The sequence below is a fragment of the Pararge aegeria genome, chromosome 17 (genome assembly GCF_905163445.1).
Source record: "Pararge aegeria chromosome 17, ilParAegt1.1, whole genome shotgun sequence".
NCBI lineage: Eukaryota > Metazoa > Arthropoda > Insecta > Lepidoptera > Nymphalidae > Pararge > Pararge aegeria.
In genome coordinates, this window is record NC_053196.1 from 5,968,707 (window position 1) to 5,993,431 (window position 24,725).

The window sequence follows — 24,725 nt, forward strand, 5'->3', positions numbered from 1 at the left end:
ATCAAACGGTATTTTAAATTAAAAAACCTGCACTTAATCTCCAAAAAGTCGGTAGAATATCATTGAATTCAGTATGATATTGGTTTAAATTTTATATATATATATGAAGAGATAAAGAAAAATAGTCAGCTTTGAGACCCTTGACTGCGCTTTACGAGTATAGAATAGGTCATTAGTTAGACAGTGTTTTCTTGTATTCCTTTGTATATAGGAATGTTTTAGTCATTATTAACAATCTATCTCTATTACAGAAATCAAGCTAAAGTTGTTAGTAAAGACGAAATTGTTTTATAGCATCCAAACAAGTCTGTGAGAACCCACCTTCGCTCTCATACGTAATATCGTTATAAAAATCGTACCAAAAACTATTGGTTTTCTTGAAAGACAAAACATTACGTAAAATAACAAACCAAAAGTTGCATAGTTACTTACAAATAACTTCCTCAATAACGAAAGAGAATTAATTCATTTTGTCGAATCGTACAGGCATTTACATCGAATTTACATCGGGACACAATTCGGCAAAATATACATCCTAATAAGTTTATTGATCACACAAAAAGTTTTCATGAAAAATTCATAATAACAGAATAACCTCTTGCAATAATAAAAATTTCAAAATAAAAACAACAGTATCATTGGTTATGGTTCCTCTTTTTTTTTTTTTTTACCGCGCGACGATGATATATAGGCATGCAGCCAAGATGGCGGACGTAAGCGTGTTCGTTGATGCTGAGCTGCCAGTGGTCGTCATTGAAGGTAACCTAACGCTTTTATAGTTACATGACTTCTCTGAAGCTGCGTTGTGCGTTATCTCGGTGAAGTTGGGGTAAATCTGGAGTTGGATGGGCTGAAAAAAAAATTAATATAACCATCATGTTATGACTCTGGATAAGTATATCAGCGTCCCATTGCTGGCCAGAGGCGTCCTCTCTCATGGCAGGTAAGATTTTAGAGTATCAACCCACCACGCTGCTTATGAATACCGTAGGAATCCGTTATTTTGCAAGAATAAAAAGTATCCTAAGTACGTCCAGGCTACAAGCGATCCAAATTTCATTAAGATCGGTGCAGCAATTGAGCCAAACATACATTTTCAAACAAACAGAGAGACTCATTTTCACTTTTATAATATTATCATGGAAGTTAGTGATTATTTCATTGACTAACTTTGTATTTAAAAATGTGATGCCCACCAGACTTTGAAGGTTGTCCCAAGGAGAGCTGAGGTCAGATATTACAATAGATACAAAATATTTTAACAACACTCGATGATTATGTTGTACAATGTTTCAAAAAAAACAAGAGTTAAAAAAATGCACTTACAGCTCCCCAACTATCGTCCCTTTTCTTGCAAAACGTGAGGTGCACGCCCTTTGATAAAGTTTTCTCGATCTGTTCGGTGAACAGCGGTTCGAACCACGGCATTTCGTTGAGGTGCGCCATGAATGTCTTGTTGCGGAATTCTGGGGGCTCTTTGATCACCAGACCCTCTGTAAAAAATTTAAACAAATGTTTTAGATATTTTTACGACACTCGCCAGTTGGCCGCTTTTGGTGTGACGTCATAGGCAACCAACAAGTTGACAATAAGTAACTCGGTGACATTTCTTCATTTAAATAAGCACATTTAGGCATATGTTTATGTAATGTTTGCACTTGAGATGCATACACAATTTTTGCATTGTTAAATAATAAGATTTCTTTGGTCAAAAAGAAAATTATGACATAATTCTGAACTAAGTAAGTAATAAAGTAAATAGTACTTTATTCATATATTCGAATCACATGCATCGTTCATATTACAAGTTTTAAGATACCAGATAAGATACCTTGACGAGAGGGCAAAACGCGTTTTCCTTACGTGACGATTTCTACAAAAAGAACCTGTATATTTTCACTTAATGTACGATTATTACATTTTAAGATCGGTAAGTTTTACTACAGAGTTCCTAATAAATTAAACGAATAAGGGCGAAGATTATAAGCAAAATACTCACTCATCAAGCCAACTCCTTGGTCATCTCCTTGCACAATTGTTTCTTCGAGGCTGTGCTCTCTTAGGTTGGCTTCAAGTTCCGGTGGCAAACCATCCAAGTTTCTGTAAGCCAAAAACAATTCATTTAGATTCCAAACTAAAAGAAAAGTGTGGCGATCTCCACATAACCAAACTAGATGGCGCCACAAAGATCCTGCATCGCGCTAACAATGTGTTTACAAAAATTTACGATATATACAACTTCCAAAAATGAATGGTCGTATCTTCCTATATAGTACGGTCAAGTGTATTATCATAGCTTCCGTACTATATCCACTACTCCACCCGTATATACTATATCTACCCATATATAAGTAATCAGAAACTAGCAGCCTGATTTGAAATTCGTTTGATTCCCACAAAATGTTTGTGTGATAAACAAGATATGAGACATGGTCGCTAACTATGGGCCTCATAAGAAGGCTCAGAGTCACTCAGCGGGCGATGGAGAGAGCTATACTAAGAGTCTCTCTACGTGATCAAATCAGAAATGAGGAGATCCGTAAAAGAACTAGAGTTACCGACATAGCTCAGCGAGTCGCGAAGCTGAAGTGGCAATGGGCGGGGCACATAGCTCGGAGAACCGTTGGACGTTAGGTCTAAGGTGGTCTAAGGTGCTGGAATTGCGACCCCGCACCGGTAAACGCAGCGTAGGTCGGCCCCAAACGAGGTGGACAGATGACACCAGGCGAGTCGCTGGGAGCCGCTGGAGGCAAGCGGCCCAGGACCGCGTATTGTGGAACTCCCTACATACTCCCCATGATGATGATGATGATGATAAACAAGAATGTTCTTCAGTATCTAGGTGTTTATTTGAATATTATAAATATTCACAAAAATTATCAGTATTCATCTTAGTAACCGTAACACAAGCTTAGCTTACTTTGGGGTTAGATGGCGATGTGTGTATAAACGTAGTATATTTATTTATCGCTCAATAATGCACCTCTCTGGTGTATTGTTGAGCGATGTGGTATTATATGCAGGAGTTCCTGGATTCGCCAGGGTTAAATTTTAAGGGAGAATTATTAATTTCTGAATTTTCTCTGGTCTGGTCTATTGAGAGGCTTCGGGCGTTGCTGGGTACCACCCTACCGACAAAGACGTGCCGCGAAGCGATTTAGAGTTTCGGTACGATGTCGCGTAAAAACCGACCATCGCTGTCGCACCAGATCAGACTAAGAAAAATTATGAGAATTATAGAACGCCCGTGTCGAACCAAGGACCTCAAACATATAAGGCCAGATCGCTCACCAAAGCACCAGAGAGGTCGGCAGTCTACTTAAAAATTGTAGTTTTGACACTTACCCGGAAGACATAAAGATCTTCTCAACATCCATCATACTAAGTCCATAGAACTCCCGAACGCCAAATGCTTCGAAGAATTCGAGCACTGGTGTCATCGAGTAGCAGCCGGCGAGTTCCGTCCGTGGGTAGTATAACACGAAGGACAGACACATTTCCTGAAAAATAACATAATAAAAGTGATACAACTTACTTTCTATGTTATAGAAAATAATAATAATATAAACAAACAAACATATTAACTATTATAAGTATAGATTATGCTGAATGTACGTCAGAGCTGCTCCATTCCATTTGAAATGGCAATACAATAACTTTAAACATTATTGAGACCAAAAAATGTTTAAATAAAATAGAACAATAATTAAAAACAAAAAACCGTACTACAGTAATAAACTGCAACTAAAAAATAAATATACTTTTTTATAAATCAACTTTGAATGTAACTTTGATTTAATTCTAATACTGTAATAAATAACTCAAAAAGTACTTAAAATTTTCGTTACAGTTAACTATGTAATTTTTTAATATCCAGAAGGTATTAATGAAGAATGTAAAGAGGACAATCATTTTGTAAGAAAGTTGGTCTAGAATAACGTAGCTATTTTTATCTGTGGAAAACTACGTGCAAATATTATGAATAGTTCAAGTTTTTATAATCTCGCCACCAATACTCAACACATATACTTATATGACAATTACTTTAAGATATTTTAAGGTAAATGAAAGAAACCTGTGTAGCAGAGTATCCTCCCAGAATAGGCTTATCTCTTGAACTGCTGTCATATGTGCACTCTGTGATCAAACTGTCGCCTTTTAAGAACCTCCTTCCGCCAGGAACGATCCGGGATTGTTGATAACGTGCATCGTAACTATTTTCCTGGAAGTAAACAATATATTAATAAACAATATATTTTAAGGTTTATTTTTGAAGTAAACATCTTTATCATCACTGTGATTACAATCTTAATGAAACGAAAATGCGTCGAGATGGAGAAACAAACACATTTTCGGTCGAGATGGAGAAACAAACACATCAATGTACAGAAATAAGTCGGCGAGAGAATGAGATAGAAACCATTACACATCTTGTTTTAATTACCCTGGAAACTTTATGTAATATATATGTGTGTATGTTTTCTTGCTGTAAGTCCTGTATAATAAGGTCGCCTTTGCATGTCTACATTGTTTACTAAATACTCCTTACTGTTTCTTTTTCTGTGTGTTATACGTGCAATAAAGTGTTTCTTCTGTGTTTCTTTTGAGAGTTCATATTATTCATTATAATAATCTTGATGAGCTACAAATCATCCAAAATTAGCAAATAAAAGTGACGACGTGCTTACATGCACTCCGGGCAAAAGCGTGCAACAACGTGAATTTCCTAAGTTCGGGTAGTAATTAGAATTGTTTCACTGAAATCACAAGAATTCACAAATTCTGGTCCAACTCGGTACTTCAAATAAAACATACAATCTAACTCAAAATTAGTAAACATCTTCAGTCACAACGTGGCACCATCTATTAGAAAATTGGTGGACCACGTTTCTTTTTGCTACTTACGACATCTAGCGAAAAACTTAAGAACTTCGTTGTGTTTGTACAACCATTGAATCATTCTGCACTTAAAACGAAAAGCGCCATCTATATACATCAAGTATATAGATGGCGCTTTTCGTTTTAGGTCGGGAAGGAATTTAATCAATTTGGAAAAGATTAATTACCTCAGATATTCTTGGAAGCTCCTCACCGCCTCGAATGTGCTTAAATGAAATCTTCCGTGCATGTCCATGGGCGTGTAGAAGAACTGATACAATATTGATCCCCTCTTCTGGCATAGTCTGTAAGCAATGGATAAACCTTCCATAAATAAAACAAAGGACTTTGTAGTGATGCACGTAAAACAACGCTGCATTTATGCTAAACAATGCATTGTTATGTAAGCGTTACCTTAAATGAAAAGTTTTAAGCGACCATTGTTTTATATTAATATTATAGTTATGTGAGAAATAACAATAGGGATTCGGACACTATTTTTTTATGTCGAATGTCGAAAGTAGTTACTTATGATAAAAATAGAATAGCAACGTGTTCTATGCCTTTCTTGGGAAACGGAAACTAAGTTAAACATAGTACAGCTATTTTAATCATATCAGCACCTGACTCCGAAATCAAAACTTATTGATGAAATTCGGAGGAGTCCTTGCTAATTGAATTATCTTATAATGTTAAATGGTATTTTTGTTGTTATTTTTGTTCGTTTGTACAGCTTATTTAGACACATCGACACCACCTGACTCCGAGATCCATACTTTTTGATGAAATTCGGAGGAATCCTTACTACTTAATCGAATTATGAATGAATGAATGAATAAATGAATATACTTTTATTGCACACCACAAAAAGTACATAAAAAAAGAAAAGTTTAACAATGTTTTGTTAAACTTTTCTTTTTTTACGTATACAATTTGGCAGCCTTATCGCTTCATAGCGATTTCTTCAAATTATCCATAAATGTGAAATGGTTTGTTTGTTTTTTTTTTGTTCGTTTGTCCCTAACTTAAGCTTAAAAAAAATCAAGTAGATTCGTTGCTTGGAAAAAGCTTTAAGCCCTAACTAAGCAACGAATCAAGTTGATTTCTGGCACAGAGTTAGTTTAATTTTTTCAGCATGGAGAATTATCTTTGCTACTTCTTATCCCAGCACGGCTAGCGAAGACAATTATATCCCCGGGGAAAGAATAAAAATTTATCTTCTTCCACAGCTTTATCAAATCTTAGAGCACTGCACAAGTCGAAATAATATCCAAATAATATAGGTGTAATAATAAACTGAGGTAAATAAACGGAGGTAATAAAAGAGGAATAATCCGTAGAAGAACCAAAGTCAAAAACATAGCTCAAAGGATAAGCAGTGGGCGGGTCATGTCTGTCGCAGGACCGATAGCCGTTGGGGCAGACGTGTTCTTGAGTGGAGAAGACGAATCGGTAAGCGCAGTGTAGGATGACCTCCAGCCCGCTGGACAGATGACTTTAAAAAGGTGGCTGGAAGCGGCTGGATGAGAAAGGCAGAGGACCGTGTGTGGTGGCGCGTTCTTGGAAAGGCCTATGTTCAGCAGTGGACGCTTGTGGGCTGTTGATGATGATGACGAAGATGATGAATAAAAAAGGATATAATCGGGGGATATAATTTTAATCTCCTGCCCGTGCTAGCCCCGCTGGAAAACAAACTGTAACCACGGGATTTGTAAAAAACAGTATTAAACGCGGACGAAGAAAGCTTGTATTCTATAGGTAAGTCAGTGGTCGCTCAACTTTACACATGGAGGGATGCTTCTAATTGGTCTTATAAATATGCAAGATAGATCAAGTGAAATCTATTTGTAACGAGTAACGAGCGACGAGCGACGCTCGGCGGGCGCAGTTAGCAATTTATGGGAAAACTTCACAGTGGGATAACTTGGCTGGGATTAGTAACAGAACTGTACTAAATACGGTTGTAGGGAATGATTGTTTACACAGATTAAATATTTACCTACTTGATTTAGGTCACTATAAGTAACAAAGTTTAATTTCGCATTAGACTCAAATTTTCGGGCAGATTAGAATACATTTGTCGGATAGAAGCACTATTCTTTTACTTTGCGGAAATCCATAATATATTATGAAAATTAAGCTTAATTTGCTATACTCCGCTTATTTATAAATTCTTCAATCCGTATACACAACACCGAACAGATCCTCGGCAATGTACCCTCTACGCACGTTTCGCTCCGAAACCTGAACATCCTCAGGAGATTTTGGCTTTACAATGAATAATTACACCATACAGATTCTCCTGTTGTACGCAGAGTAAAGAAATTTAAGCTTAATTTTCATAATACATTTGTCACCACACCTACTCGTCCCGCTGGTATCGTACGAGGTGACTAAGGGAATATAACGGAAAACGGGCAGCGTTCTCTATGCTGCGTATTACTTCATCACCAACTCGTCTGCCCAGCGCGGTGATTAAGGGCAAATAAACAATACCGTTGAAAGAAAAAGGTCCTACAATAGAAGAAAGGGGGCCCCTTTGGTCCAGCAGTAGACTGTAAAGGTATATTGTATAACGCATATCCCTATCCCTATCCCTACTAATATTATAAATGTCAATGTAAGTTTGTTTGTTACGCTTTCACGCAAAAACTACTTAACCGATCCTCATGTACACATATTCTTTGGAGTGTTAGAAGTAATATAGGATACTCTATATCCTGACATTAAGCTCGGTTCCTTTGGGAGCGGGAACGAAAGTGTTTGACGATTTTACACCATAACTCAGACAAATTATAACCTATTTAAATAATTATTTTTGTACTACTCTAGAGGTTATAATATGTGTTTAATTTTGCCCAAACTTTGTGTAGATCTGATGAATGCGGTTGGAGATAGAGGACAGAACTCCTCAGCGGACAGCAGCAAGCCCCTCATTTAAGGCTTAGCGATACTGAATACTTTAAATTTTATTTTTAACTAAATTGAATGCCACATCATCTTTGAGCTCGTTCACAATGCGCTATCACCGCTTCCACGGCTCACTCACGTTATTGACGCATTTTCAGATGCGCAGCATACAGTTTTCTAGTCGAAATATGTGCATCTTTATCGGTATGTAGAACGCAGAATAGAGATGAATGATATAAATGTTCCGGTAATTATAAATTAAGCAAAAAAAAAATCGCAACGTTACCACCCTGCCGACAAAGACGAGCTAAGCGATACAATGTTTCGGTACGATGTCGCGAATAACACAGATTAGGGGTATGTGTTTAATATAACTGCCATACCTCCAACAGGATACCCAGTTAACATCTCAGACTGCATTATCAGTCCAGTAGGTATGCAGAGGGTATGCAGACTATATAAAAATAAGAAAATCTCGAATACGCGTTATAAAAATAGTAACGTTACCACCCTGCCGACAAAGACGAGCTAAGCGATACAATGTTTCGGTACGATGTCGCGAATAACACAGATTAGGGGTATGTGTTTAATATAACTGCCATACCTCCAACAGGATACCCAGTTAACATCTCAGACTGCATTATCAGTCCAGTAGGTATGCAGAGGGTATGCAGACTATATAAAAATAAGAAAATCTCGAATACGCGTTATAAAAATAGTAATATAGTATAGGCAGTGTTATAAAAAGTGTACCCTTAAGTAATTATAAATCGTACTGGATATTTTCTTCATTTTATATCATCTGCATACCCCGTGCATACCCTCTATGCACGCCACTGATCACCAAGTTACCAGCAGATCTTACCGGCTAGTGAGATTGTGGTCGAAGGCTACTTATGATTTAAAAAAAAAAAAAAAAGCCAACTCACGTTATTGGTGCATTCGGGACTACAAATGCCGACGGTGCGGTACGCGAGCTGCTTGGGCGGAATGACGTGCAATGCGGAAACTCCCACGCCAGCCCCCAACAGTGCGGCGTCGTGGGCGCGCACCGACGATGTGTAGTGTATGCGGATACCGGAGTTGTCTAAGACTGGTGATATCAAAAGTTTGCTTATTAGGTTGCGATAATTATTTTTTTTCTTTTCTATATGGTGGAGGATCTATTGTATCGTTTAATAATAATAATGAAATCTTTTATTTGGGAAAAAAACAACACATAGCTATTAACATATAGAGTACACGCTACACAAAAACATATAAATGACAACTTAAAGTATAAAAAAAAAGAATGGATCTTAACATTTTAAGATCCTTTCTTTTTTAAGGTAACAAAAAAAACTTAAATAAGCTAAAAACAAAGAAATATAATTCCATGTTGGCAGTACCAATACACATATGTGGTGTTGTTTCTCCCAGAGTATCGCCTCAGCGTTCTGCAGAGGTTTTATGATCACAGCGCTAATAATTTGATAATTATACTTGCAAATGATTTTGATGCTTTCTGTCATCAGTAATTTGATATTCGAAAGTAAATGACAATACATTGCGTAACTAGACCACCGCATCACAACGCTTACCCATTTAATATATTCTCTATACGTACATTGATGTAGTTCTTGATTGTCATAATGAACTTCAAGCATGTAGTACGAGACGCCTCCCTTCTCGCCTAGTGGAATACCGACGTTTTCAGGCAGGAATTCACCTGCAAACAAGACAAACTCACTGAAAAAACCATTACACCCAAACTTAAGCACTAAACTATATGCAATAAGGTTGATTTACCTTTAACACTGTTGGTAGCAACTTGTTTAGAATTTTCAACGTTAATCACATAGCTTTAAGACGTAAATTTCAAAGCGTGGGCGATAATAGTGATTTAAATTATCTCATAGTTAAGGAAGTTCGGCTCTTAAGTGAAATGTTTTAATATTTGATACATTTTAACTGCGAGGCGGCGGTGTTTGTTTACATAGTTCACGTTTGCTAATGGGAATTGGAACTCGGGGAGTAATGTGAGTAATGTAAATTCTATAAGTTTCTAATGTGTCTGTAATATCTACGAATAGAACAATATTATAAAATCATCAGTTGTATTAGAATTAGAGAATTAGCATTAGAATGAAAATGCTTTACAACAATCACCAACCCTGGCACTTGTCTTATTATATTAACATATCATATTATAATAACCTATCTTCTTTTTAATTTTTTATTTAGTGTATTCATGAATCTATTGTTTAATTCGCATTGAGATCATCATTTCTAATTTTTATTTAGTTTAATACTTATTTTAGTTTTTATGTTTTATTTTTTGACCGCAGATTATAATGATGATGATACAGCATCATTCATTCATTATCTGTGGTACACCTATAATTCATTAATGCAATGGTAGTATACAGAATTTGTAATTCAAATACTAACTTTTTTTAAAGAATGTTGTTGAAATTAATTGTTGGTGTGTCGTGTGTTTAAATAATATATATCTAGGTACCTTTTGACCCCATAGCCCAAGCTGCAATGGGGGTGACGCAAGTAGCCAACTCTCCCGGTCGATTAGGTCCAAAGAACCCTTCACTGTCCGTCCACTCGTTCCACTGTCTCTTATCATGGTCTTCAGCGCACTCATATAACACCATATGGTGGACGGGCGAAAGACTGTTCTTCTCTATAACCGGTTTCCCACTTCTGATTGGCCGGCTGTCGATCAGGGGTTCGTAGCCAACGATGTGATGCTTCCGCGTTAGTTCAGGCGCCTTGAAGACTTTACACCAGAATAATGTTGCCATCACATGTGGGATTGTGAACTAAAAAAAATAATAAATAAAATAAATAAAAAACTGGAAAATGTATTTGCAAAAAATATATTAGAATGAAGTTCTTTATCATAAATCTTTTTGGTCTTGTACGTGTAGTTAAATGGTTTTGTAAGTATATTTCATGAAAAAAAAATGGTCTAAGTTTTAATGCCTTCATATGCGTAATATGTAAGCTCGAGATCCTATTTAAAATGTGCTATTTAACATGATGATTTGAATGATTGCTTGCCACCTAACTAGCCGACTTTTAGCAAGATTTTGCTGCATGCTTACATCAGTATAAAGAGTAGAGGTAATCTATAAAGTTTAACTTCTTGATAGGATCATGATAGGATTCCGAACCTAAAAAACTCTGTCTTCAAGCTGTGGACTTTATTTTTAACGTGACAATTATTTGGAATCCCAAAACATGGCACAAAAAGAAGAAAAGTCAAAGGTCCTACACATTATATATCATATTAGCGTACCCAGCCTGCTGCGCCGGGCTAGATTTTTTTCAACCAATAAAGTTTCATCATTAAATTTTTATTTAAGTCTCATAATATATTAAATCATTTATTTCTCTCCGCATTCATTCTCTTCTATTCTCTTCTCGAGCGGGTGAAGATCATTATCTTCACCCATATACACCCAACAATAGAAAATCATCATAGTAAATAAAAGCTGTATTTGACAGTTTGACAGTTCAAAAATAGGAGTGCTCCGATCGTCACCAAACAGTTACAGGATTACTCGCCAGGTCAATCCGGAGATTCCCTGAAAGTTTCATTGAAATCGGTCCAGCCGTTTCGGAGCTTATACGGAACATACCCACACACTTTTTCTTTTATATATATAGATTGTGTAGAATAACGAATGGAAGTTAGACCTTTTAGGAAAAATTTACCTATAAGAACTTCTAAACAGCCGAAGTCACAGGAAGTCGCTAGTCCTGAAGTGCACGGCAATTTAAACTTATTCTTATCTATGGACGATTAATAATTATTCTATTAAGTATACATTCTTGCCTTTATCTTGTTTTTAAGTAAAATATGCGGGTCCATCCAGTAATAAACGTTCAATTAAAGTTTAATTCATTATATTACAACACATTTCTATCGACACCATCTATATTAGTACATAGCAACCTGCCATTGGCCAACTAGCCTCAGGTGTTTGAAAGTGAGTTCTTCTTAGAGTTCCGTTTAAAAATGTTAAAAATTAAAACTATAAAAGTGTTAAAATGAAAATATTATTGAAGGAAGTACTGTGGTTATTGGTTTCAACTTTCACTTTTGCACATTTATTATACTCATTTTGCATTGAAATTAAATTAAATACCAACCTACTTTTATTACATTGCATAAGATAAGAATATAGGTTAGGATTAGTTATATAGTTAAGGCTACCTGGCAGAAATCGCTTCTAAGCGATAAGGCCGCCTTTTATATTTTATCTCAGTCTTTGTGTTTCTCTCTATTCGTCCTTTATAATCCTAACTGTGTAGTGGTGTACAAATTAAAAGTTTAAATAAATAAAAATTAATATATTTTAAGTTAGGTTTTGAAATTTTCAAGTGTAGTTATAAGGTTTGAATATTCGTCAATACAGGTCACAACTCATAGTTATAGTAGGTATACACGTAGCAAAGATTATAATTTATTGTAAAATTACTGGTTAATGAACTAAAAATGTTTAAAAAGAAGATAAAAAAGTCGGCTCCATATATCCAATTTCAAACTCTATCTCTAAAAATTATAATAACTCAATTTGCAAGAAAACTATGTATATCTAGGGGTACCTACTCATATCAAAATAATCCGTCGCAAAATAATAAGTACCGTCGCTAGTGAATAGCTATATATATAACACGACGATATATATATATATATTCAAATTCAAAAATTCTTTATTCATGTAGGCTTATCACAGGCACTTACTTATGAAGCGTTCAGTCATAAATGTTGCTATTATTGTGAGGTGAAGGTGATAACTACAAGCTAGGAGAGATTTAATCATATTTCATCTACCTACTTACTAATAAAAAGCTGAACAGTTTTTTAAATATTCGTTCTAGCGCACTAATCTCTCCAACTGCCAGTAAGATTTCAAAAATCTCTTTTTGAAAAAGCATTTGATATCCCAATTCTAAAGGATGCTATGGTTAAAGTCAAAGTCAAAGTCAAAAATATCTTTATTCAAGTAGGCCCATGGGTGACACTTTTGATGCGTACATAAGAATTACACGGTAGTGAGATGATGGCGATAACCACATTCGTAAACTTAAAACTAAAGCTAAAGCTTTTTTTTTTTTTTGTTATCACCATCTCACAATGTCATTTTAAATTATTAGAAGAGCAACCTGGTTAGAGCAATAATTTACACCCAAGCTTTTTTATCGTTTACGTAGTCCTTTATACTATAATAGGACTTTTCTATAAGCTTACGTTTAATACAAACTTTGAACTTTTTAACAGACATCTCTAAGATGTCAATTGGTAGTTTATTGTAGAATTGTATGCAATTTCCTTTAAACGAATTATGAATTTTATGTAACCTAGTATATTGCACTGTAAGTTTATTCTTACTTCTAATGTTTAAATTATTGCAGTCACATTTTTTCTTAAATTTAGAAATGTTTTTATGAACGTACATTAAATTTTCAAATATGTACTGACTATACACTGTCAATATTTTAAAATCTTTAAATGTATATATGTCAATTCAAAAAAGTCAATGATATGCAATTAAAATCGAATAAAGATTTTATAGATTTTGTACTAAGCCAAAGCATTTTAACATTTTAAATAACTTACATTGGAAATCCTGACGTCCCAATATTTTAGCGGTATGGAGTCAGGTTTGGCCAACGGCTGCAATAACCTCAGGGGTCGGAAGCCGCTCTGCACATGCCTGGGCAGTTCTCCATCCGAACCTTCAGGCCCTAAAGCCCAAAGAATTTGGATTGTGTCTTCCTGTAACAATAAAGAAATATTTTTATAAGCAACTAGCTAAGCCCCTCTGTGGTTAAACCTTTTGGTTGCTTTGTTAGGACGATATTATGGGAAAAAATACGAATGTTCTTGTAAACCAACCTTGTTTTTCGTGTTTTTCAGGAATAAAGTAGTTGAATGTCTATTCTTAAGATGCAATACGGAATTTTGTACCTAACGATTAGTTTAAGCCTTGCCTAGATAACAAAGGTTCGTTTTTCAAATCTCGCTTGACTTGTTCCTAGGTCTGTAAGATCGAAACTAGTTCCTCGTAGTCAACTAAACACTTGATAAACGAGGCAGTTCCAAACGAACCAAAAGTAGAATGAGCCTTATAAGGGCCTTAATACGGTTAAAACTATGATAGCCATGAAGAACGGTCGACGGTAAACAGCGGCAAGGTTTCTTAGACCTACAGACGCCATACTATTACCGCTTAAAGAAATTTGGAACTACCTTTAGTTTCATTCAAGAACGGTTCCAATTGCTGTCGCGTGTCACTGTTTTTATTATCCACGCTGAAATAATTAACTGACTGAGGTCCATTTAAAGCCCTTGGTGAGAAAGTATGTGTCTCTTCTTATCCTTTATCCCACAGTGGAATGGTTGAGTTGGCGCAACATTACATAACCATTCCAGCACCTTGTGGTCCCAACGTCCATCGGTTCTCCGAGCTATGTTCCCCGCCCATTGCCACGTCAGCCTAGCGAATCGTTGAGCTTTGTCGGTAACTCTAGTTATTTCTATTCTAGTCTGATTTGATCTCCTAACTTAGCTCTCTTCATTGCCCGCTGAGTGACTCTGAGCCTTCTTATGAGGCCAATAGTAATAGACGAGCGAGCGGGCTGATAATAATTATGACGAAGTAAAGTGTGTACTCACACCAATAACAGTATCCTGTTTGTCACACGTGTCCAGCTGCCGGCGGAACTCCACGGTAGTGTGGGTATCGTTCTGGAAGCCCGATATCAGCTCATAGTTCTGCACTTCGTCCGCCACCGTTCGATCTTCAAACGCAAGTCCATGACAGTCCTGAAATAGAATACCAATTATTTAGACGTGTATCAACCAAAAGTATCTAGGAAGAAAGTCTTGGCACGTTATTCGCATACCCAGTTCTGCAAAACGCACCTAGAAGAGAGTATCATTTTCATTGCTTAGCCATAAAAATAAAATTTATTGACCTTTGTACTGATTAGTGATTTTTTAATTGGTCGATCTCTTCATTATTCATATCCTTACACGCAAGAGCATAATGAAGACGATAATTAAAAAATTATATAAATTTCGACATTCCTAAAGTGGTTGAACGGATTTTCATGAAATTTGGTAAGTATTGAAGTATAAACTGTTGCATGCGAGAATCAACTTAATAAAACAATCAAAAGGTATTCCTATTTTGACTATCTGTACTCACAAAGCTGAAGAATTCAAACCTAAAGTCATGGCCACTTAACGTTAAGCTACAAGCTACAATCCTAAGGAGCCGAGGGAAAGAAAAAATATCGCACATATAATATTATTCGCAAAAGTTTTTCGTTAATTTGCGGAGAACCGCTAGTTTTCTCGATAAGTCTATCCTGTTCTTACAACTATTTCACATCTCAAAAAATTATACATGACAAAATTAACTTTATCACAATGCAATAAGATCTGCGATGGACTATTTTTTTAAGTCTGTTGCACTTTTAATACCTGTAATAAACAGCTGACTCTGGGGTCTTTGAACGGACGACAGATGTACCATAGTTGAGATAGCACAATGATATAAAAGCTATTTTTATTATAAAAGATTTAGTTACACCCCTTAACGATTTCGCGATTTTTTCTACTATCTGTTTCTCATACACTTCCGTAAAGGAATCAAAGTTTTATTGAGTGTACTTTGGCTTTGGCTCATCTATAATTTCTACAATCTTTATACTCGCTCCACACCAAACGGATCTTCTAAAATGTACTATCTACGCACGTTTCCGGTGTCAAAACACCGGAGCATCCTCCAGAGATGTTGACTTTACAATGAATAATTGCTAAGTCAAGTAGCTAGCTGCAAGTAGTTGCGATATAACATCTTACACTAAGACTTAAGAAACAGTTAAACCGAGTCAAATATATGTATCTGACATAAATCTGTGTCGTATAAATACTATGTTTGACTGATCAAAGTCGATGTAAACCGCTCAATGGAGCTCAGCCTGTTAGTTCTGATTTCTTGTGAAATCTTTTTATCCTCTTTTATTCTCGATTGTATGCACACACACACAAGTACACCAAAAGCCAACGATGAGCTCTTTGGGGTCTATAAAATACAAAAGTGAGGTATTATCCAAGCTATCAAAAAATACACTTAAAGTTTATGTGTTTGATAAGCAAGGGGTCCACCCAAAACTTTTTTAAGGCCATAACAAGTGGACCAGCCAAACAATGTTTGCTGTCCTCTGCACTTATACTACACTACATGATAGCACGCAGATTCGCTCGCTGCACTGATGACGTGAAGGTGACCTTGTTTAAAGCGTTTTGCCAATGTTTTTACACGTGTCAGCTGTGGACAAGGTTTACCAAGCGAAGCTATAACGCGCTAAGGACAATGTAATAACGCTTTTCCCATCCTAATGAAGCTGCCTCGTTTCTGTAGTGTTAATCAACGTTTGCTGTGAGTTCCCGATTTCGTTGCCATTCTCAGAACAAGGACGGCTTGATTCTGGGAAAGGCTTAGACGCAGCACCAATACCATCCTATGCACTTTACATGAGGACTTTAAAAATCCGTTTGTCTAGTATTGGTCTTGCGTGCACCGGTGCGAAAACAATAAATTTAGGTTTTAAGTTTTTTTTTTTTACATCTGCATTAGCTTTTATTATTGTTATTATTGTGCTTTAAAACAAATCTATTCTTTGGGACTATTGCCTGAAAATAAAGAATTATTATTATTTTTATTAATATTATAGACCAACTAGACCTTAAATGCTATTTGAATAACGTGAACCCGGTTTAAAGGCAGTTTTAATTCCGCTGCACAACAGCTGACTGAAAGGGCTCTGAACGTACGGCAGATGCGCAAGAGGTGTGCGCGGGAGATAAATAACAATTCTACTAGGCTTTTTTTTTGCTTTTTGCTGGCAGATGTCGCAACGCACGTGCCGTGTATGCACCTGGCCTCGGTAATGACACTGTCATTTACCAAATGTTAAAGTCCTCTCTTTGTTACTTATTCTATGTTATAGGTGTTTTTATTTTTCGTCGTACAATAGTGGCCCAGTTAATCTGTACAGTTAGTTGGTGAAAAAAAAAATAGTAGGAAAACTAAATTAATAGTTGGTGTATAAAATAATTCCCGTATGGCGTGTCAGCGGCGCGGTGCGGGATCATTTCAAATCATTGCAGTCTTTGCAGCAGAAAAGTATTCGAATGGGCACTTTTTATCACTGCTGTAGCAAACTTAGATTTATTATTTATTATCTATTTATTTAATGATCGGCCATCATTATCATCATCATCATCACTTCAACCGATTGAAGTCCACCGCTGGACATAGGTCTTTTGTAGAGTTCTAAAGTCCACGGTCCTGGGCCGGTTGTTTCCAGCGGCTCCCAGCGACTCGTTTGATGTCGTCTGTCCGCCTCGTTGGGGGCCGACCAACACTGCGTTTACCTGTGCGGGGTCGCCATTCCAATACCTTGGAACCCCAACATCCATCGGTTCTCAGAGCTATGTGCCCCGCCCATTTCTACTTCAGCTTTGCAACTCGCTGAGCTATGTCGGTAACTCTATTTCTTCTACGGATCTCCTCATTTCTGATTTGAACACGTAGAGATACTCCCAACATACCTCTTTCCATCGCCCGCTGAGTTATTCTGAGCCTTCTTATGAGGCCCATACATTTATAATTTTTACATCTTGTTAGTACTTACGTGTTCATGTAAACGAAAGTATTACCGCAGTGTTAAATTACTTTGCCAAATTAGTTTAAAGCTTTTGATTTAATATTTATTTATTTATTTATTAAGAGCACTTACAACATGCGTATTACACGTTTTTAAATATAGCACACACAAAAACATGGACCGATATGCACGTCAATTACTAGTGCACATAGCATTGACAAAGCGATATTACAGCGAGGTTATTATACAATTGATAAACTTCTTAATGACAAGGTTGCTTGAAAGCATCCGGCACCGCTTTCTTCTCTCACAAGACATAAAAATGAATTTTAAAATATAAAATATTAATTGTTGATATTGTAAAAGAGCAACTGCTGAGTTTCTTGACGGCTTCTTCTCGGTAGAATCTGCCTTCCGAACCGGTGGTAGAGTCACTACACACAGACAGACTTGACGTTCCAAAAGTGCTTATATTAGGCCTACTTGAAATAAAAGAAATTTTGATTTTTTTTTTTTTTTTGAAAGCGTCTTGTAATCTTAATTTGACAAAAAGATCAATTCACCGATAAATGTACGGTTTTTTACTAGATGTATAAAGCTGTACATGACATTTAGGTATTCTATACAAATTGACAGATTTGCGTTAGCGATTGACGTCTATTTATCTGAAAACTTACACTAAGGTCACAGATGGTCCCAACTTAAATAATAGATAGAATAGGGGTGACATTTCACGTGCCCGCTCGGTCCCTACCCAGTCAAATATTATCGTTGTTGATATTACTACGTAAATAAAATTTCTGAATTGTTTGTAGGTACACTTTTTTAAGTAGCACTTCGTATCAGCCCAAGCGGTGATAGCCTAGTGGATCAGGCATAAGGTTCCCGTTCGGGGGGACCGAGTTCGTTCCCGATCGGGGGAACTTTTCGGAGCTATGCGAAAAATAATATGCAAAAGAAAATGAAAATGCTATGCAAAAGAAATCTAAAATTATTTATTTTTTTAAATAAAAAAATCATATCATAGTAAGAAGCTTTTTGTGACAACACTCCCTCACAATACTACTGCCATGCTTTTTTTCTGCCTTCATTCCTGTTTTCAAGTACAAACGGCGTGGTTGCCGGTTTAATTGGCACAATAGGCTTAACTTTGATGGATACAGGACGGCGTAAGACGTGTTCCTTGCATATCCTGCAAAGTGTTACCCGGTTCATAGGCGATGGTTTTTCACTTACCATCAGGAGGACTAAATGCTTGGTCCGTCAATTATTACGATAAAAAAAATAAGTAGTCCACAGATTTAAAAAAACCACTTACGAACTGTTATTTCGAACGATTCCGAATTATTATCAATTTTATTTCTTTATTTGCGATGTTATTTACGCGGCATGGACGACGATATATCGACACGAGTTACGATAACTTAAAATACAGGATATAGAATATGATATGAATGAGATGGATATCATATTACGAAGGAGTAAAAGAGATGATAGACGTAAATCATTGCATAGAACTACCTATATGGACTACTGCCTACTAACTATTCCTTTTTGTATAAGGCCAGTTACACACTCGATAAACTATTTTTGACGGGCGTTTGGCGCAGTGGGCAGCGACACTGCTTTCTGAGTCCAAGGCCGTGGGTTCGTTTCCCACAACTAGAAAATTTTTGTGTGATGAACATTAATGTTTAGTGTCTGGGTGTTTATCTGAATATTATAAGTTTTTCTGTATATTATTCATAAAAATATTCATCAGTCATCTTAGTACCCATAAAACAAGCTACGCTTACTTTCGGGCTAGATGGCGATGTGTGTATTGTCGTAGTATATTTATTTATTTATTTATATTTACTAAAATAGGAATACCTAGTTAAGCAAACTCAGTTGCTGTATGGATTATGTATTCCTAAGTCTTATGTGAGAGTGCTGCTTATTAAAATCGGTTCAGTGGTTCAAAGTGAACCGATACCAAACCAGAAAATCCATAGTACTAATAATAGGTACAGAATAGAAATTGTTACCTTTTTAACGTGTTTTTACACCAACAAACGTCAGAATTGCACGGAATTGAAAATCAGACACTTAGCTACGTAAAAACATAGATATAATTAAAAAAATGTAGTGTAAGATTTGCATTCGGTGTTTACCTATGAGTAGCTGAACATTTTCTCTTCATCGTTTTTTTAAAATGTAAAGCTGTAGGTTATTAAAAATAAAAAGAGTAGTCGGTGCGTTCACAGCCTTATAGGAAGTCGAGTACGTAAACTTAGCGAAACTGGTCTGGTGGGTTGAAATCACAACAATTAAGGATGTGATATAAAGAGGTTTTATTGAGCTGTGGGAACCGATGGCGTTCTGCGGCGGATCGCTGAATCGGCGCTAAAGCCTGTTTCTACATGTTTTTAAATAGGGTTGGCGACCATGGGTGTATCAAACTTCTGGTCTAGTTAGTTAGGTCTAGCTAGTTCGTATGCGGCTGTTTTGTGAATATTTTTTTAGAGAGCCCTCTAAAATCGATACTGAAGCTAAAACTGTTTTTGTCATGGACAGCCGATTGGCGCAGTGGGCAGCGACCCTGCTTTCTGCGTCCAAGGCCGTGGGTTCGATTCCCAGAACTGGAAAAATGTTTGTGTGATGAACATGAATGTATATCCTTGTCTGGGTGTTTATCTGTATATTTTAAGTGTGGGTTCGAATGGGAAAATCCCAGAACTGGAAGAATGTTTGTGTGATGAACATGAATGTTTTCATTGTCTGGGTGTTTATCTGTATATTATAAGTATTTATGTGTATTATATTCATTAAAGCTATCTTAGTACCCATAACACAAGCTACGCTTACTTTGGCTCTAGATGGCGGTGTGTGTACTGTCGTAGTATATTTATTTATCTATTTTGGTCTGTCTGTCTGTATCTTGGCCGCTAACATGTTTTAAGAGAGTTCATACATTTTCTGTGAGATGCGGCTGCCCTCCCATGTTGGTGATTATTATCAGGATCCAGGCCATAGTCCTGTTGAATGCACCGTCGTGATCGTAGAAGAATGACGGATCTCAATTTTGTTAAAATTTACAGTACCTACCTACTTAGATATATGAGGCATTATTGCATAAACTGTGTACATATGAAGGTCTTATGAGCTAAAAAAGGGGCTTACTGTTTGCCATTTTAGGCGTCCAACATTATTTGAACTTACAAATTATTACATACAATAGTAAGTAGTAAAAAAAAAAAAATATCGTTCAAAGTCAAAGTCAAAAATATATTTATTCAAGAAGGCCCTACCTAGTTCCAACTTACGATGCTGTTGTGCACACCCAAGCTTACGTTTTTTACACACAAAATTACGTTATAATAGTGATGTCAATTATTATAAATGTCATTGTTCAAATTTTTTTCTATTTATATTTTGGTTATTTGATCATTTTTTTCGCGTTTTAGTTTGCATTGTTCTAAAATTTAAACCTGTCTCGTCACGCTATCCCTTTTTTGAATTTACCAGATAGTTCACCGCTAAATTCACGTTTAGCGATTTTTATTAGTGAAGGGGAACAAACATAAAGCAGCTGCCCGCGAAGATATATGGACTAATAAATTTTGATACATGGTTGTTCTCGGGATTAACAGTATGGCGTTTTGATCCTACTTTCTTTAAAAAAATGTGTTCATTTCTTTTATTAGAAGTATATTGACATTACTTTATCTTTGTATTTTTTTATTATTTGTTTATCCGAAAGAGGGGGCTCCCGAATAGCATGCAATTTGAGTAGTATTAGAGATTTTTATTAGAGAGCTCGTCGGAGGAAATACATCCGACGTATTTATATCTGCTGCCATTCCGATTGAAGAGCGACCGGTTTTTTAGTGGTTGCAGGTGTAATTACAGGAACATCAGGCGCAACACTTACATTTAAGGTTGATGAACACAATAGTTTTAAACTAGAATAATTTCTACTTCGGGATCAAAATTATATAGATGTGATAATGATAAGAGCAATTTCTGAGATTATTGGTGGCTTCTTCTTGCTAGAATCTGACTTTTAAACGGATGGTAGAGCAACAATGTAACAACGGACAGAGAAGACGTCTCAAAAGTGTACTGCAAAATGTATTTAAAATCAATAATATTTTGGGTATTTTTATCATACAGGGTGATACATGGTGATAAGTAAATATTACCCAGAAAGAACCATGATCAAAGTGATAGCGGCAGTCAGAACTCGTTCATTTCAACGACCACCGAAATTATCATTCCAATCGGGAAATCACAAAAGAAGTACGACGTAGTAGATATCAATCGATCCCGTCAAACAACAATGCTCGCACAAAGAGGCATCAGAACACATGTCAGGTAAACGATTGACTAGGACATAACCGAGGAACACGCCTAGAAGTAAACTCGTCAATGCTTTTTATTTATTTTCTATGACAAGTTTTTGAAGTGAAAACTTCTTTAGCGGCGTTGAGCACTTTTTCTGTAATGGGTATAAAATCTTAAACTCGCGTCAGGACACGTGACCTGATCGAAAAAGCGTAAGACGGATGGAGAGTAGACAGCTATCTACTATTTATTTATTTATTATTTATTTACTATTTTGTATCAGTTTTAGAGATTGGCGATGATAGTTCTGGTAATGATGATGGTGAAAAAGTCGTTGAAATTATGGATGAAAGTTGATTTTTCGGAGAGATAAACTTTTTAATGTAAAATAATTGTAATAGTTTTAAAGTGTTAAATTTGTAATGTAATATAAATTGTCATGTTTGTGTACGATAGCGCAATAAATGAATATTGTATTCTACCACATAAATGATAGTACTTTTATACTGATAAAGCAATTGGTGCAAAATTATTCCCTAACCATTCCATAATATCAAACATGCTCAACGTTAATTAATAATCAAGTTTTCACTTCTGCCGGCACTCCCGGAGTGCAACCCGTCTTTTTTTTTATAGTAATACCAGCTGCGGTGGACAAGTCGTTTGGTTTTATTGTTAGGACATACGAATGTTCCTATAACCCTTGGGAATATGTAGCTTTTTCAGGACCAAAAGTAGCCTAAGTTACTCTCCGTTCTTTCAACTAGCTCTATGCCAAAAATCAAGTCGATTGGTGTATCAAGCTCAGTTAGGACGCAAAAGTAAGAAAGAACAAACAGACTCTTTCGCATTTATAATATTAGTATGGAATAGAGGGTTGCAGCAGATGGCCCACCCGATGCTAAATGTAAAATAAATAATAAATAAATAAATATACTACGACAATACACACATCGCCATCTAGCGTAAGCGTAGCTTTTGTTATGGGCACTAAGATGACTGATGAATATTTTTATGAATAATACATAAATACTTAGAATGTACATATAAACACCCAGCCACTGAAAAAAATTAATGTTCGTCACACTATCATTTTCTAGTTGTGGGATTCGAACCCATCATCAAATATAAAACCATCACCTATAGCCAGGACAACACGTTACAGCGAATGCAAGATGCACGACCTTTTTTTGATGTTTTAAAGTAGTTTTGCAAAAGTTTAAAACAATGTATCAGGAGTTACACGAGTACTTAATGCCAAAAATTCTTTATCAACCAATCTTGTCCACAATGTTTTCTGATTTGCTTAAATTGTTCAATCATTGGCTAAAATACGCAATTTTGGTAAGACTTTTCCATAAGCTTAGGGTACGTAACACAAATAGACGACTTGTCTATTTGTGTTTCAATCCCATCTACTACTAGCTATAGATTAATGCTCTTGCCAAACGCTGTGTGTTTGTTATGAATGTCGCTTTTCATATTTTTCTTTCTCTTCTAAAATTGAAGAAATTCCAGCTAAATGTAAGGAAAAAATTGCTAAATCATCTGATGAACTTATATTCGATGAAAGGGGGGGGTAAACAGTTCATCCTGTTCCTGCTCCATTTTCTACAATACTACTTGAAATTAATAATACTAATGATATCTTATTTTTTTTTCTCTTTAATAACAACCAACAATTCAGTCCTCTATGACATTCACATATACTTTTAAGACCCACCGGTCGTCTTGTTTGCCCCTGCGAACGAATGCTCCCCCACGACGAGCGGTTATGCTTTTTGTAAGACAAAAACCGACATTGCGTAACCATTTCTATTGTGCGATTTATTCCAAGTTCAGGCGGAAGCATTAAAATTCTTTCTACGTTCACACAAAAGAATAAGTTTTGAGAATTCGCTCGGCGGTTTGCGCATGTGAATCGGGGATACAATGCCGAGTGTGATGTCGCCGTCGAATGCTAGGTGAAACCATTGGAACACATTAATACTTAGAATTTATGTAGAATGTGTATTTTTGCTTCCCATTTTACTGTCAAGAAAGTGTGGCATTGCGAGATAGTACAAAAGATCAGTGTGTACCAACGCTACAGAAATACACTTCATCATTAGCAGCTCATTAGCCCAATACAGAGGCAGGGATCTCGTCTTAGAATGAGGAGGGCTTAGGCCGAAATCCACTACGCTGGCTAACTGCGAATTGGCAATCTTCATACACCTTTTTCCTCCTACGTTAAAGCAAATGATATTTCAAATTCCTTAAATTATAAACGCACCTAACTTCTAAATATAACAGGTGCATGCCGGTAATCTACCTTGGTCATCCCAAGAGCGAGGCGGAAGCTCTGATCACTGGGCTATCACCGCTTCAAAAAAAAAACTTCGAGCTTCGCAGAAAGAAACAAAACTGTTTATTTGGTGCGCGTACTAATAAAGGCATATGGCTAACGAGTATACAGAGAGACAATTCAACTGCCCGATAGGGTAACTAATGGGTGCGCTACAAAGGAGTGTGATTGTGTGAGACTTTACCTATGTTAGTAGTAGTAGATCATTTTGTGACAGAGCTCGTCCGGGAAAGTACTCCCGCCATGCTTATTTCTGCCGCAAAGTGGCATTGTTGCTGTGTTAATGTTTAGAGGGACAAGAACACAGCACAAATACAAGTAGCCGGTTTAATTACAAGCACGTGGAGTCAGTGGCGTGCATAGTGGGTATGCAGATCATATAAAATGAAAAATAGTGTTAGAGTTATAATACTTTTTATAACTCTTACAATGCCTATCCTTAAGTTTCTTATAATTTGTTCTGAAGATTTTCTTAATTTTATATCATCTGCATACCCTATATGCACGCCACTGCATGGAGTCTAACACGCCACGGCCCTCGGGTTATGGACACAGGGCAGGACGTTGCAGGACGTGTTCG

At 36.3% G+C, this 24,725-nt stretch overlaps 1 protein-coding gene across 1 annotated transcript in view; it reads right to left on the minus strand.

The window, feature by feature from the left end:
* LOC120630903 (MOXD1 homolog 1-like) overlaps positions 1-24,725 on the minus strand; it is a 94,773-nt gene continuing 70,048 nt past the window's right edge. Inside the window, exons 3-13 of the mRNA XM_039900242.1 lie at positions 14,468-14,617; positions 13,409-13,567; positions 10,289-10,601; positions 9,395-9,496; positions 8,718-8,881; positions 5,067-5,183; positions 4,076-4,222; positions 3,346-3,500; positions 2,000-2,100; positions 1,327-1,493; positions 1-850 (exon numbers count right to left, since the gene is read on the minus strand). Coding sequence (XP_039756176.1) covers positions 668-850; positions 1,327-1,493; positions 2,000-2,100; positions 3,346-3,500; positions 4,076-4,222; positions 5,067-5,183; positions 8,718-8,881; positions 9,395-9,496; positions 10,289-10,601; positions 13,409-13,567; positions 14,468-14,617 — 1,758 coding nt within the window. The 3' untranslated portion in view covers positions 1-667. The remainder of the gene's footprint in view (positions 851-1,326; positions 1,494-1,999; positions 2,101-3,345; positions 3,501-4,075; positions 4,223-5,066; positions 5,184-8,717; positions 8,882-9,394; positions 9,497-10,288; positions 10,602-13,408; positions 13,568-14,467; positions 14,618-24,725) is intronic.